The following is a 15,123-nucleotide window of genomic DNA, read 5'->3' on the forward strand; positions in this document are numbered from 1 at the left end:
CTCTGGTGGGCAGGTTGCTGGGAGAAATGGAAGCAGGTATTGATTCGATCGGTAGGCGTCGAGTTGGCCCATGACGGCGCCTACCTCTAGTTGCTGGACCTGCCTGATGTATCTGCCTAATATACGAATGTCCCTCCACACGTCTATACATAGAGACGCGCTGTATCAACCCCGTACGGGAGGATCGGCTACGGAGCGAACCCCACTAAGGTTGAGCGATCTCGGTGTGCTCAGCCACTATATAATACTATAGGTAGCCTGGGACGGTTATCGGGGAGGCAGCGCGTGCGGCGCACTGTCGCCGCCGCACCCCGAGCGGTAGCTCAGACAGCCCCTGCCAAACACATGGATGTACAAACAGTACTACGTACTGTAAAAGTAAGAATCTCCTTCTCCTACGTGCCTAAGCATGTACGTAATGCACATAGGCGTCTACACATTGACGTGTTGCACCTCGTGATCTCTCGTCGAAGCAAGGCACCCAGGCACCTAGGAGGTAGGTACCTAGGTAGGTAGGTACCTACCTAGGTAACATAAGGTGGCTTTAGTACCTCCACGGGGTGTGTGTACCTAGACATAGACAGTACTTGAGGTTCCTCGGTGGGAGGAGGGGGGAGGAGAGAAGGGAAAAGAGATGGGGAAAAAAGAAAAAGAGAAGAAAAAAACAAGGAAAGACAGTTAATTAGAGCCTCGAGTCGTACGTTTCCTCTCACGCGAGAAACTTCCCGGAATGCGCGTTCGCTCATTGGCCGGCGACTGCATTATTTGCCGGCCAAATTTTCTGCGCTGATCACGAAGAGCCACGGCGGCCTTGTATCGACGACAATTCCCCTCCTCCGCCTCGCTCCCTTCTCTCCGCCCAACCCGCCTCCTCCTCCTCCTCCGTGCCTACGGGTACCAGGGTAGGTACCTAGGAGGTATGTATTTTCTGCACTTGCCATCGAGGCTACCTAGGTACCTTTCCGTACATGATGCAGCTGTCAATACCTAAGAAGAATGTACTACGTGGGATGTAGGTTATTCAAATTGTTCCGACATTTCCATCTCGTCACCTTTCCGTATCGAAGCAACGCCATCCTTCCGCCTCACAACCACACCCTCACCCCTCACCCTCGCCATCACCCTCCCCGTTCGGCCAACCAGCCAACCCGGTCCCCATCTCACGCATATATATCTCATCTCATCTCGAGCAAGCGCCGTGAAGGGGGGGGACCCAGTAAAAGGGGGGTTGTCCCGTAAATCTGGCTCGGATCCCGCCTGAACCGCCCGAAAACACCGTCATCGTTCGCCTTCAGGCAACGCTGCCGCCTACCGTCCCTCCACACGACCCTATCGTGGTCTCATTTCTTTCGTGGCTTGCCTATCTGACCACCTCTTTCCCGCTCTCTGCTCTCCGCTCTCTTTTTAATTTTTTTTTTCCCTTGCTAGTGTGCGCCCACCTCGATCATCCCGGCCTGGTCGACCTGCCAACCAGCCAACCAGATCGCCCCCATTCTCCCTCATTCGGAAGTTGTCTGCAACAGGTCCGCGAGAGACTGGGGGTCCCATGCTTTGCGCCGCCGTTTTAGGCGATGGAGCGGTTAGGATGTCCCACCACGAACCAGTCCAAATATGCACCGTGCGATAGACCCCGAAAGACTGTCTTACATTCCTACCAGATCTCAGACAAGGCTCTGTCGATAGTCACAGTGAATCTGGCACTGTACAACCCCCTCCAACCCCCGGTTCGATCGAGACCGCCTTCTACTCATACAGCTTGCCAAAGTTCGTACGGCTTGCGAAATTCCACGTGCGGTTTACCGGCGCATAGCCGCTCCCGCCCGTCCCGGCCAGTCGGAGACTCGGCTGCCACGGCGCATTTCAGATACGTTACAACTAGAGGCCAATCGGCCCACGCCCTGCATCGTGTGCTTCGCCAATACGTGCGTCGATGTGATATCTCGATTCGGGACGCTCAGGTCCAGGCCCCAGACCTCAGCTCCACCCGACCCTGGGATTCCGTGGATCCTCAGATTCGCTGCAGCCGCATCGCTCGCAGACCCCTTGACAACCTGCGCAGCAAATCGACAGATATTCTACTCGAGATTAAAAAACTGCTTTCTCTTCCCGCCGTCGTCCTATATGCCATATGTAGAGACGCCGAAGGAGCGAATCTCTAGACTTGATATAATTACTCTTAGAGCGAACCCCTAGTGGTCTGCTGCTCCGTGAGTGGGCGGATTGCGATTACCAATATGCTACCCTTATTTCGCCATCGCCAGGTTCTACTTTGGATGATGCATACTATATATAGTACACATACCCACAACCTCTCTACTCCCGGCGTTTTACAGAGCTATAACATGGTCATGTTTTCCCTTTGGGCGAAGAGTTGCGTTGACCTCTAAGAGTTCGCGTTTTGCTCATGTTGCTCGTTGGGAGGTCAACCTATTGCAACGCGCTTGTCACAAGGCTTGGCGGACCTGTAGACGTGTAACTCGTAGGCACTTTTCTCGCCAAAAGGCACGCTAAGAATCACAATATCCACGATGGGCGCACCGCTCCCCCCCTCAAGACAGCTAAAAGTAGCGATTATCGGCGGCGGGCCCGCCGGCCTCGCGGTAGCGATCGAGCTTGGCAAGCTAGACTTCGTCGACTGGAAGCTATATGAGAAGAAACCCGCCATCAGCGAAATCGGCACCGGCATCACGATCCAGCGCAATACGTGGAGGATGCTCGAGCTGATGGGGGCAGCTCGGAATCTCAGTGCGGGAGACTTCTTCAGACCGGAGAGCGGGCACGAAACTCAACATCGGTGAGTATTCTAGCGGGGGGCACCAGTGGTCTTTTGTTTTGTTTTTTCCTGATGGGCTTATTCTCACTCGTGATCCGTACCTCGCCGGAAAGAAATGGGAGGACCGGCCAATTGATCGGTCAACAGAGACCCCGCGCTGACACGCCTCTTCACCGGCACCCCTGCCGAGTCTATCGGGCCAAGCTCCAGCAGGCCCTCTTAAAAGAAGTGGATCATAGCCGGATCCGTGTGGGCAGGAAGTTGGTCAGGGTCTCCCGCTTGGGAGATGAGAATGAGAAACTCCAGCTATTTTTCGAAGATGGCTTCACCGATGAGGTTGATATCCTCGTTGGCGCAGACGGTATTCGGTCGGTGAGTGTGAGGCGGATGGGCTGATTGATATGCTACCGCCGACATATTTCCTTGTTTAATATCCCTTGCCAAATTGAACTCGGAGCATCATCTCGAGGATAGGTATAAGGCCCACGTGCTCTCACTAACCGCGTACTGAAACCAAGGTCGTCCGGAACTTTGCATTCCCCGAACATCGCATAAAGTACACGGGCGCGATAGCGTACCGTACGGTGGTCCGGCGGGACGAGGCGATGAAAATCAATGGCCTTGTGCCCGTCGCGACCTTCTGGCACGGCACCGACGGCAAGTGGATCTACACATGCCCGCTAGACGAGCATGACTTTGAGATTACCACTAGGGCCAAGAGCCCGGCTACAGCGCCGGCTGGAGACGAAAAGGGGGGGGAGCACGTGAGCTGGGGCCGCGACGCGCCCGTCGAGGGCTTTGTCCAGTTTTACCGCGAGATGGCGTCGCCGATCCGCCAGCTTCTCGGGCTGGCGACGTACGTGCAGCGGTTCGACCACTTCGCTGGGCCCTGCCTCCGGAGCGTCGTAACCGCGTCGATAGCCCTCGTCGGCGACGCCTCGCACCCGCTCTCGGGAGCGTTCGGGGCGGGCGCCGGGTTCGCCCTGGAGGACGCCTACGTGCTCGCGGGCGCGCTGAGGTGGGCGCGGGGGTCGGGGCGGCCGGCATCGGGCGGGCTCGACCTATTCGACAAGGCGCGTACGCCGCACTACGCTGCGTTGTTCGGCCTCCTAGACGAGTCTGCGCAGGCCGAGCGGGAGATGGCAGCGCGGGGGCCCGTGACCCCCGACGACGAGATACGACACCGTGTCGAGAACTCGTTCACGTCGGGTCGTGATTGGGTATACGTGTACGAGGTGAGCGGATAGCCGCATGCGCTGTGACAATGGCATATGCGAGAAAGCGTCGATCAGAGAGTTCCCTCGCTAACCTCAGTTGCTGCGTATTCGCTTATTAGGCCGACACCGCTCTCAAGGAGCTTATCGAAGAGGTAGAGGGACGCAGCAATACGCTGTCATCGGCCGAGCCTTCAGCCAGCAGTGCGAAGCTATGAAAGTGCTGGTGAGGTTTCCTCGAAAATCGACCGCTCAAAGGACCACATTGGGTGTTTTTGAATGGAGACACTTCTACGAGGAGTCTTGCTTCTTGCTACCGCGTCGGTGTGGTTTATGGTGGGCGTGCGCCAGACATGGTGCCGTTAGGGGCGAGGCGTACATATGTGTTCATCAGCGAGTGTCTTACGAGCTTGTTGGTATCTCCCTGCTCGCTTCTTGGGCACTTAGGCGAGGGTCAACCTCTTGATCGCGAGTATATAGCTGAAAACAGCATCTTCCATATTTAACCGTGTCGGCCTCTACGAATGTCCTAGATACGACGACGATCGGCGCTCTAGGGAGGCAGGCTGGGGGGTGAAGATAACGGCTGTGAAGTCGCATCCCCTAAACAGGGATTGGTCCCAAACACCCCGTAGTTCGTGACTTATAAATCTTCCGAACGCTTGGCTTCTCTCCCGGGGACGTCTAGAGGCAGGATGGACGTCTACGCACCCCCCCCCCCACCTGATCCTAGCCGTAGGCAAGAGAGGTAGAAACGGAGGATAGCAACCACGCGGCGGTGGCACTCCGTTTATCGAACTCCATGCCCTGTCCCAACCTCATCTGCCGGCAGCGGACCGAGATTATACAAACCCAGGCACCTCGAATCCTCGGGGGGGGGGGGGGGGGGAACATCCTGCCCACGAACGCGCAGAGACCACCGGTAGATGTGCTCTGGCGACGGCGGCGGCTATATCGCGTCGCGTCTGCGAACTCGCGGCGCGGCGCCCTATTCGCTAGTGCCTCTCTCTCTCTGGCCCCCTACACGATGTGCCGCACTCTTTTTGCCCCGTGTAAACCCCCCCCCCCCCCTTAGCCCCGATAATGTCCTGGGGGCACATCCCCTCCACGATATGGACCGACCGCAGTTAGGAGATATCACGAGGCTGTCTAGCCGCTCTGGCCTCCGCGGCCGCGGGCCGCACCGCCTTCTGCCAGCTGCCAGGCAGATGCGCAGACCTACCTACCTACCTACCTACCTACCTACCTACCACGAGCCCGGAGAGAGACGGCGATGCTATCTATTAACGAAGACAAGGAAGAGAGGAGCATGCGGACGGGTTGATCCGCTGACGCTGTTTTATCGCCAGCGGCGTCGCACGTCGTCCGGACGCCTGCCTACGACGGGGTAAGTATAAGAGGGGGAGAAAGGAGAGAGAGAGAGGAGGGGGATGAAGGGGGGCGGATAAGGACGAGTTCGGATGGGGGGAGAGGTGGTAGAGGCGGAAAGGCGTACCCTCACCGAATGGACCTACGCGCGAGGGGAGCGGCCATCCGAACGTGACGCCGTGCGAGAAGCGTCTCCCCGATTGCCCCGTCGCCCGGCATACTAGCATGCCGGTAGATCGCTCCGCTTGTCCGTACAGCTGGGCTTCCAGGTCATCGCAGTACACTGACGCGCGCCCAAACCTCGGCGTGGCTCCGTCAAGCATCTCCTAGATCACTAGTCAGCTAAGCATAGTTACCGAGTATCTACCCAGCCTCGCTTGCTAAATCATATTGATACAACGTATCGAATTGAGAGACATACACAGAGAGACTTGTGCCTGCCTTGTATAGTCTATCTATATATTAATGCAAATAGCGAGGGGGGTTTGCACAAAACAGTACTTTTCTCGTTTCTGCCTCTGATGACCGGCCTGTGTGCATCATTCCCAGCATAAATTCGTAAAGCATACAAGAGTTCATTATTTGCCGCATGACGCCGTAAAATGCTATCCCGTCCGACAGTCATCTACCATTTTTTTTCCTCGTTGACCTGTCATGGTATCGTTTCGTCAAGAACCCCTTTATCCCGTCCCCTTTACTCTTCATGCGCTTCTAAAATTCAGGTAATTCCGATTTACGGGTTCTCGCTTAACACAGAGTCGCCGTCATGGTAATGGTCTGCGTAATATCGCGTCGAGAGTGAAGGTTTGTCGGCCGACGACACCTTCGCCTATCGTAGAGAAAAGTGGCTAGTAGTTATGTAATCACTGATGTTGTCGTGCGATCGCCAGAAACTGGTCCGCAATCTGTTTTTCCGTTAGCTTTGGATCTTCGACCAGATACTGCTTCCACATTTGCGCGAGGATTTATAAGAGTCACCTACTTCGCGATCTGCTTTGATAAAGGGTTGATCGAAGAACATATACTTCTCATTCTTGACCAGTTCCATGATAACCGCCATGAGTCCCCACGGCTGCGGCCAGAATCCTACCACTCGCTCTAGTAGGACCCGAACGATCTGCTGCCGGATATCAGCCTCCTCGGGGTCGCTCATGTCTTGGCCAAAGATGTCGAGAATGATGAGGCTGAAGTATTCTGTCAGGGGGCCATAAAATCGCAGGCGGTCGACAATACTAGTTATGAGGAAGTAGCGGGCCTGAGGCTGTAGCTCGTGCACTAGTAGTGACAATGTTGCGACATCTGGAGCGCCGGGGATGAAGACGGTCCGCTCTTGGCGAGCCTTCGAAACGGCGTGGTTGCCGACGAATGTCACAATACTATCTACCAGCCTGTGATCTATGCCGAGCCGCACGTTTCCGTATGTGGAATCGCTCGCGGTGCTCTTATTAATGGCATGCGTAAGGTGAGCAATGGCGTCCTCTGAGGGGGGAGCCTGCATGAGCTGCTCAAGAATCTCTAGCATGCCCGCATCGGCTAGATATGACAATGCCGGAGATGGATCCACCGGGGGATCCTGTGGGATTGACTCCCCAGCGTCTGCCCGTGGGCTGCAGTTGAGAATGGCGTTTCTCAGCTGGTTGCAGTGCGGTGGGATGAGCAAGCAGAACTCGACGGCATTGGCTGACGTGTAGTCGTAGAAGTCATGCGCGAGGACGATGAAGAGCTTTGTAACTGCGCGGTAATACTCCTTGACGACGTCAGTAACGTCGATAGCCTTCATGTGCTCCGAAACATGTCTTAGGAGAGACTTTAGGAGCTTGGTATAAGGAAGCCAGCCACGTTTGGACTCGAGGAGTAGCAGGTTGGGCGCGAAGCGTCGCTGCCCGATTAAGGAGACCCAGCAGAAGGCAAAGCCAGGGAAGCGCTCCGGGCTGAGCTGTAGGTAGATGTCGGCAAGTCGCAACGAGAATGCCGGCCGGCACGCGTCAAGGCCCTCTACTTCGGCCAATACCGCATCGGTCTTGTGAACGAGCATCGAAAAGAGGCGGTAGAAGACTCGTTGGTTAAAATTTTCCCCGCGCGTGACGTGATGGTGGTTCAGGACGACTGCGACAAGTGACAAGACAGTGTCTAGGATGGAGAGGAAGACCGCCTTGGGATCTTCGTGGCTGGCGGCGCTCTCCTTGGCGTATATCGCGACAAACGCTGCCAGGGAGTCGACGGCAGTGAAAGTCTCGGTAGTAGACCCGCCTTGCATAACTTGCTCGTAGTGGGCAACCGACGTGTCGATGGCTCTTCGTACCAAGGTAATGAAGTCGTCTTTGTTTGTGAGGGTGTTCTTGCCTTGCACTTGTCTCACAAAAGCCACTCGGGCCTTGTCTGACGTGTTGAGATTATTGTGCAGCCTAACCCATTCCTCGAAGATATAATCGAATTGCTCCGATCGTTCGGCGCCGTCCGGTAAATTTGGTACAGGAGGTCTGGGCAGGCCGGAGCCGGCCAGCTTTGCTTTAAGCCGCTGTGCTACCTCGAGGTTAGGATCTTCGTTGATCCAATCCCATGCAGCCTCGAGGCTGCGCACGAAGTCTGCGAAGAGGGCGATAGGGCGGTCGTTGAAAAGCGTCAGGTCCAACAGCTTTTCGAAAAATTCTAGATAACCCTCGACTTTCTGCGCTAGCATTTTCGCCATCATGCGGTCGATATTGTGTAGATCCAAGAAGTCCGTGTGGAGCAGGGCGGTAATCAAAGATATGTTGAGAATATTTTGCGGTGCTTGCTGATAGAAGCTGACCTGAACACGGTCGTGTAGGGCAGTACCGGAACTGGCCGCAATTTTCAGCAGCTGTTCAAGAATGTGGACGAGGCTTTCTAGGAAGAGAGTGTTGTCTGCTCCGCTGAAGAGCAGCTGGCAAATCTTCTCGGCGGCGTAAAAGGCAAACTCATCCGAGTTCTGTGATATGTTGATGATGAGTTGGGTGAAGGCGTCAACAACTTCTAGAACAGCATGTGATCTGGGCAGGTCACTGAAGTGCTCCTCAGCTGTCGAGGTAGCAGCACGCTCGAGCTCAGTCAAGAGCTTCTGCACTCTCTCTATCAGAACCCTCCCATCCACCTGGTTGGGATGAGCCGAAGGCCGGCCGTTGGTCATTCCGCTGCCGGTATGTACGTGAGAGTAGGGTAGTTGCGTATTAAGATGGGGTAGAGCTGGCGCCTCCGAAGCCGTTGTGAGGTTGGGTACCGAGCTGTACTGGTCTTGGAGGACCTCGTTTGCGATATTTCTAGTCGCGTCGGAGGCTGATGAAGCATGAGCCGCGCCGGTCGGGGCTGCCCCCCGGGGCTGCCGCGCAAAGTCCTCATAGATGGCCATCTGCTCAACATTCAGGCCAGCCATGTTCGGGGAGAGCTTGTAGGGATGCGGAATTGTCATGGCCCATCGATTAAGGCTAGGGTCGACATATGGTTCGTTAGGTCGTTGTAGACGGTGGCGACGTCTAGCTTCTATCTCGCTTTCGATCATCTCTTCGATCTCCGGTACAGCGCGCTCCTCGGCTTGTTTTTCGATAACGCTGCATGCAAGGTCAAGGTTGGAGTTGACACACATGAGGATTGTACCCTCGGGTAAGGTGTGAGAGAGGTCAGCGGCAACACCTCGCATGTAGTTCGTCATGTTAGCCCTTAGGGGTTCCTTCGAAGTCACTTGAGCAAGGCTTCCTGCGGTGGCCTTGACCATATTGACTGCTGAGGTTCGGAGCTTGTTCTCGTCAGGCTCGGTCGCGAAGTCTTTGTGGATCATCTGTTGGGTGCTTATCGCTGCAATCGTAACGGAGCGATCAACAACTGGCTGGATGATATCTTGTAGGGCTTTTGTCACAGCAGTACGAACGATCTCGTGCAAGCGGACGCTGCTAATGACCATTTCATTGGTAGGTGGGATAGATAAAAGGGGGCCGATATCTGGGACCGAGACGGGAATAGGATGTGGCGCGAGGCCAGCAGGAACCGAGCCAGCCATTCCGTTCATAGACATATTCTCGAAGTGCTCCATGGGGTCTTGCGCTGCTATTTCAACTACGTCGTCGACCGGGACGCGATCCTCGAGCTCTCTGGACGGCGTAATGCTCTTGTGATCCAGGCTGAGATCCTTGCAGAGAACCTCGATTTCAAATTTCTGGTTGAGCTTCAGTTCGGCATTATGGTAGAGCTCGATCAGGAGATAGATAATATCCATCAGCCACGGGTTCGGCGGTCGGAAAATTGTTGATTTCGCAGCCTGGATGAGCACTTTGCAGACGAAGGGCACGACGACGACTAGCCTCTTGGTATCGTGAGCCTCGATAAGCAGTTGCTTGAATGCGATGTTCTTGTGCTTGATCGGATGATCCCTAGCTAGGGTTAGAAGCCCCAACCAGGCGCCGAGATATTTCAGGTGGGTTCGGTCCGTCGCATTCTGCATCGTGCTCTCCGAGTTCAACATGCGAGCAACGCTGATATACGTCTGCCTGAGGACCTCGGACCAGAGCTCCTGGTTCTGGAAGAGTTTTACGAGGTCGAGATACACTTGGTGATAGTTCGGTTGCATCTTGGCCCTCTCCTCGACGAGATGGCTGGCAAACCATTGCTGGTGCTGCTCTTCCAATATTTCCTGTATTTCCTTATAGGTTGCCTGGAGAGAAATGGATGTCAAATTGTTGAGCCCGAATTGAATTCTGTCCTGTACGTCGATGACGGGGTCCTCGTATACGGCGCCTGGAAGGGGGGGATCGGCATTTATCGACGCAAACGGAGCGGTATGTGCTTCGGAAGTATCAGCCGTCCCGTTTACCGCAGGTTCGGCCCCGACATGGCTGGGGGTTGCTGTGCCGTTCTGCGCGCGTGCTCGGTCTTCCTCATCCTCTCGCACAACCTCGTCTGCCTTTCTCCAGGCTTCTGTGCCATGTAGGCCGGGAATTTGCAGAAGCTGCTTGCAAAACCCCGGCCATTCCCTGAACCGTGAGAATAGCTGCATCAAGGCTTGTAGGCCAAACTTATACATCGATAGATCCGGACTATGGTCCCTGACGGCTTCGAGGATCATGCCAAGCCCGATTTTAAGAGGCAACTCGGAGATCAGTTTGTGGGAGATGATGCCGCCAAATAGGACCGCGGTCGTAGCTAGTGCTTCAAGGGGGTAGTCCACGAAGTGGGAGTATTCGTCAAAGAGACCGTGGATCATGCACGCGAAAATATCTTGATCCAGAGGGACTCGTGATCGCTTATATTCTTCAAGTTTGTGGACGATGAATTTGACTTCCGTCTCGTCGCCGTACATCTTCTTGTAGTGCTCTTCCATCTTGGCGACAGCTTCGGGTGGGAGCCCGTTGCCATCCGCACCGTTAGCGTCAATGATATCATCATAGCCTTCCCCGTAGTTGATGAGTCGAGGATAAGCGGTTATGCATGTGCGTTGGACTAAGATCAATTCCGGCACGGGGTTACGCGGCAGGAAGTCCTCGAGGATCTGAAGCATGGCAAGTACCGTCTTAACATGAAGAGGTGTAGTTGTCTTCGGGGTAACCTGGCCGTCACCACCCTTCTGAGACTGCATCTCGAGGTTCGCTTTGATCATTAGGAACTGGAGCAGAGAATGGGCGATCGCGGGGCTTCGGTCGGCAATATTATGAGCCCATTGAGTGAGGTCAAGATGCCCCTCGGCGTGCGCGAGAGCGGCAAGGTCGTAACCGAACCCATTAGGTAGGTAAACCAATTCGTCTAGCCAGCCATGCTTGACGACGTGCTCGAATATGAGGGTGAGATCCATCGGCTTCATAGCATGCACGTCGACAAGCCTCTGCGTAACCCAGTCTCTATCTTTTCTCCAGAGACTGTCTAACACGAAATCGTGGTTCTTGGAGCTCCGGTGAACGAAATTGTCAAACAGAGATGCCAACGTCTCCACGGCCATTGGCGGCCAGGGTTTAGGAACCCCGAACGCAGAAACTATGAATATGTCTAGGTTGGGCACGACGACTTCTTGGAACAGTCGCTTGGCCTCGGTGCTTTGAGACGCATGCAAGGAGTGAAGGGCAACTTGGAAGATCGCTGACAAGGCAAGGCCAGATACCAAGGGGTGCTTCACAGCCACTGCTGCCCGCTCACGGACTTCTGGGGGGGAGTGAGCGTATTCCTCGAGTTTAAAGGTGGGTTGAAGGCCGGGAATAGTGCTCGCATCGAGTTCGTTAGGGCTCAAAGACGCAAATGCACATATGAAGGACAGCTGGGTCTCTGGATTTTCCCAATGGGTCCCCCCCCACAAGCTTTGGATGCTAAATGGCCGCGACGGGTCATCCTGAGACTGAGCGACAGGCAGAAGAGCTTCGTATAGTCGCAGAAATTGCGCCGACGCGACGCGGACATCGCGCTGGTCAAAATACGCAACGACGTCATGCCAGCTAAACGTCGGGGGCAATATGCGGCGAAGAGCAGCTACCAGCACCGAAGGGTTGTGGCGATAAGTGATGCTGACAGTTGTGTAAGTAAGAGCCGCGGAGACTTGCTCTTCGCTGGGAAGGATGTTGGATGGCCGGGCTTGTAGGTAGGCCGCGCAGGTCTCTTCGTCACGCGTGAAGTCGGTGCCCGTCCTCTGGATATAGAGGGCTAGCGCATTCGGTGGCTTCTCACCCAGAACCCGGATAAGATCTAAAGCAGCTAGCACCTCCATCGGAGGCGCCAGATCTTGTTGCAACCAGCGGGACTGAACCTTGTGGCTGAGCTCGTGCTTAGCGGCAGAGTTGAAGTTCGGCGGGTGACCCTGAATATATCGATCAACGATAGTAGCAACAAAAGACGGCGTGAGATCTGTATGCTCATTATAGTCCGCGCGAGAGATTATGTTTACGAAGGTTGGGAAGTTGGTTGAGAGTATCGCGTCGGCTGTAGAGGTTGGCGGTTAGCTAAAACGCTCATCCGAATGTCTGAAGGAAACACTGCGAGGAACTCACCTTTCGTCTTCAAATCTGAGCGAGATCCGAACTTGAACGCCAGGGCCAGGATAGTCTTCTCTAGAGCATCAAGTTTGAAGTGCTCCATGAAAGTAGACAGGTCGAAGTCACGAAATATATCCTCGTTGGCGGTCTCAATCGATTCGGCTATCCGAGTGGCCTGGTCGAGGTCGTGGGAGATTTTGCCCATCTCCCCTGCCAGGAGTGTGTAATTTCCGTGGTTGGCGACAGGCCTGTTGACACCGGGGAATATTTGAGGAGCATTGCCGGCAACCAACCGGGTGAAGTACTTGGAGAACACCTCCATGCCGTGGTCATCGAGTAGCTGGAGGGGCCGGCGCCGTCAGCCATCATGTCGGTACCATTTCAGACAGAGAGATAGAGAAAAGGAAAAAAGAAGGGGGAAAAAAAGGAGCAGGAGGGGCGACGGCGAATAGAAAGGGCGACGGCGATAGAGGAGCGATGGAATCAACGTACCTTTTTCAGCTGCTCTACTTGCAACTCCCACTTGGTGCGGTCCTTGTCCTCTTTGATGGTACTCAGAAGAAGGTAGACCTGGGCAACAACAATTTTGGTGAGAGAACTAGTCCCCGCGGTCGGGCTGCTGGTACTGGGGCTGGCACCAGCACTCAGAGGACCGGCCTGTGACGGATGGGGAGAATGTGTGAGCCCTGTCTGCAGGTTCTGGGCAGGAGCAGGTGAGAAAGTTCCGGATCGTGAGTGAGAGGGCGGTGGGGGGACCATGAGGGTGGTGGTCTCGTGGTCGAAAGGGGAGAAGACGATAAATGGTGAAGGGAAGAGGGGGGAAGAGAGGCGGCGAGAAGAGACGAGAAGGGAGAAAAGAGGAGAGGGCGCGTAAGTGTATGTATGTATATGTATGTATGTATGTTGCGCGATTCCCCCGGGGCCCTTCGCAGAATCACGAATTACGCAACGCTACCCGTTCACAGCGACAAGTGCGTCTTTCGCGGACCCGAATGGGAGATGGCGACTGGAAGTAGGCGCAGGCTCACGGACAGCTGGAGCATGGAGATCATGAGACAATGCTTGGAGAGGGGGCGAAGTGCGCCGGCGGGCCGGGGTGATCGTCGATTGGATGGATGGGGTTGGGGGTTGAGGTTGACGAGAGCCTGGCGATGAGGCCGGAGTAAGGTGCTGCTGGCAATAGGTAATAGGTGTGCTGGCGGGTGATGGATCCGACGGCTTGGAGAGAGGCTGGAGTGGCGGGGAGGAGGATTAAAGCCGGCGAGGATGCACGAGGATAAAGCGGGTAAGGGTAGAACTTCTTCAATGGCTTCTCTGCGGACGTATGAACCAGGCGGTATGGCGCGGTGCGTGGTGTCGTGAGGGTAGCGGGATGCAATATGGTTGTTGATTTTGACGAGGAGGAATGAGTTGGAAGAGGATAAGGTACAGCCCTCTCCGTCCCTCTCTGGCGCAACTTTGTCTGGGCTCTGGGTGTGCCGGACCCGCTCTGGTGACCGGTTAGCCAATGGGTGGCCGGCAGCGGGGAGAGAGCCGCGCCAAGGCTGAAGAACGCACGTGCTTAGGTAAGCACATATATACTTGCCATATACGCCATTACCTCTCCATATGGAAATGCCCTAGCAGTCACGCTTGTACGTTCGGGAGGTCAATATCTTCGGCAAGAGCTCCGCAAGCCACAGTTCCCCCAGATGGTGGTTCCTTCCCCTCTCCTTACCTTCCAATATACAGGCAGGTACCCGCTTAACGTACCTAGGTACCTGTACCTTAAGGAGGGGCAGCCCACCCGCGCATTAGAGGTAGGTACAGGTATCTTAGGTACGTACCTACCTAGGTTAGGAGAGGTAGGCTAGGAGGTGGTAGAGGTTAGGTAGGAGGTACCTAGCGTAGCCTAAGTCAGATAGGGTGTTCCGTACCTAACGTCACGAACCTCCACTGATGCTAATAGGCGGAATGCGGTGCTTCCTATATTTCCCAAGGAGGTAGGTAGGTACCTGTATATTCCTACGTACCTAGGTACGTGGTAGTCTTTCAAAGGATTAAATTAGGTACATTAGCCAGGTACCTCTTGGTGGCCTGGGCAAGGTGACGGAAGGTCTTCCGCTTAAGGAATGGGTACCTAGGGCACCCACCTCGGGAGGTACCTATCCCTAGTCCAAGATTTCAGAAGCGGGGTGTGAGATGTCAATTCCCGGTATGAGGCAAACCACTTGCCATTGGCCGGGCGCGGTTGAAAATGATTATTAAGAATCCTTATAGGTACCTACCCGACTCTCTTTGCCCGTGACTTTCTGAGTCTAGGTTCTTCTTCATCGTCAATTCCGTTGCCACTGAGGAGCATAAGACGCAGTTAAGCATTCCATGTGAAAGCGATGCTATCCCCTAAGCGCCAACTACCCAGGTGCACGTTACCAACGAAAATACGCACTCCCCATCCTGTTGGCGCTCCTCCGCCGCCGTTCCCGTTGGGAGAGCTCCCGGATGCGCCGCTGGTACGTATTACTAGGTACCTAGGCAGAAGCAAGAAGCATCCCTTGCGAACGCCAAGCCAAAGCCAAATACCGTGGCACTGCCCTTCGCTTCTCCATCTGATACGACAGGTTTCTCGAGCATTCAATAAGTCTGAGGACAATATCACCTATTGTTTAGGTAGTAACACGGCCGTCGTAGCTAAACCTTGGATTGGGTAGCTAATATGCATTGCTCTGCAGTATGCGTAATCTGAAGCTACCTGATATTAAGGGTCTACGGCGTTCCTTCACGGGCAGCAAGAACACATCCACATACCTATATTGAAGGGAGACGG

At 54.9% G+C, this 15,123-nt stretch overlaps 4 protein-coding genes across 4 annotated transcripts; 2 read left to right on the forward strand and 2 right to left on the reverse strand.

Annotated features, from left to right (window-relative positions):
* The first annotated feature begins 879 nt into the window (after positions 1-879).
* Positions 880-2,502, forward strand: GGS23DRAFT_370643 (uncharacterized protein). Its single transcript, XM_051513344.1, has 3 exons — positions 880-1,012; positions 1,429-1,579; positions 1,659-2,502. Exons 1-3 carry the CDS (start codon positions 969-971, stop codon positions 2,157-2,159), a joined length of 696 nt encoding a protein of 231 aa, XP_051374834.1. The 5' UTR covers positions 880-968; the 3' UTR covers positions 2,160-2,502.
* Positions 2,345-4,355, forward strand: GGS23DRAFT_370613 (uncharacterized protein). The gene is made up of 4 exons (XM_051513343.1): positions 2,345-2,794; positions 2,887-3,145; positions 3,292-4,008; positions 4,110-4,355. Exons 1-4 carry the CDS (start codon positions 2,529-2,531, stop codon positions 4,203-4,205), a joined length of 1,338 nt encoding a protein of 445 aa, XP_051374835.1. The 5' UTR covers positions 2,345-2,528; the 3' UTR covers positions 4,206-4,355.
* A 1,618-nt stretch (positions 4,356-5,973) lies between these two features.
* Positions 5,974-13,176, reverse strand: GGS23DRAFT_370670 (Not1-domain-containing protein). Its single transcript, XM_051513345.1, has 4 exons — positions 12,810-13,176; positions 12,333-12,657; positions 6,338-12,264; positions 5,974-6,260 (listed from the first exon to the last, which is right to left on the reverse strand). Exons 1-4 carry the CDS (start codon positions 13,074-13,076, stop codon positions 6,219-6,221), a joined length of 6,561 nt encoding a protein of 2,186 aa, XP_051374836.1. The 5' UTR covers positions 13,077-13,176; the 3' UTR covers positions 5,974-6,218.
* Positions 13,177-14,472: 1,296 nt separating this feature from the next.
* On the reverse strand, positions 14,473-15,051 carry GGS23DRAFT_555663 (uncharacterized protein; the record flags this gene model as incomplete). The annotated part of the gene is made up of 3 exons (XM_051515608.1): positions 14,473-14,511; positions 14,577-14,965; positions 15,029-15,051. A coding segment is annotated over one exon (219 nt), but the record flags the coding sequence as incomplete, so codon positions are not given.
* Between the last annotated feature and the right edge of the window lie 72 nt (positions 15,052-15,123).

The sequence above is a fragment of the Durotheca rogersii genome (assembly GCF_024521655.1).
Source record: "Durotheca rogersii strain YMJ 92031201 chromosome Unknown GGS23scaffold_4, whole genome shotgun sequence".
NCBI classification, from domain to species: domain Eukaryota; kingdom Fungi; phylum Ascomycota; class Sordariomycetes; order Xylariales; family Xylariaceae; genus Durotheca; species Durotheca rogersii.

Coding starts and splice junctions, on each gene's coding strand:
- GGS23DRAFT_370643 (XM_051513344.1), top strand. CDS start 969: ATGATGCAGCTGTCAATACCTAAGAAGAATGTACTACGTGGGAT. Junction 1,013..1,428: donor AAGAATGTACTACGTGGGAT/GTAGGTTATTCA, acceptor TTCCCTTGCTAG/TGTGCGCCCACCTCGATCAT. Junction 1,580..1,658: donor CCGTTTTAGGCGATGGAGCG/GTTAGGATGTCC, acceptor CATTCCTACCAG/ATCTCAGACAAGGCTCTGTC.
- GGS23DRAFT_370613 (XM_051513343.1), top strand. CDS start 2,529: ATGGGCGCACCGCTCCCCCCCTCAAGACAGCTAAAAGTAGCGATTATC. Junction 3,146..3,291: donor GCGCAGACGGTATTCGGTCG/GTGAGTGTGAGG, acceptor ACTGAAACCAAG/GTCGTCCGGAACTTTGCATT. Junction 4,009..4,109: donor ATTGGGTATACGTGTACGAG/GTGAGCGGATAG, acceptor TTCGCTTATTAG/GCCGACACCGCTCTCAAGGA.
- GGS23DRAFT_370670 (XM_051513345.1), bottom strand. CDS start 13,076: ATGGTCCCCCCACCGCCCTCTCACTCACGATCCGGAACTTTCTCACCT. Junction 12,658..12,809: donor AAGTAGAGCAGCTGAAAAAG/GTACGTTGATTC, acceptor CGGCCCCTCCAG/CTACTCGATGACCACGGCAT. Junction 12,265..12,332: donor CTCAGATTTGAAGACGAAAG/GTGAGTTCCTCG, acceptor CAACCTCTACAG/CCGACGCGATACTCTCAACC.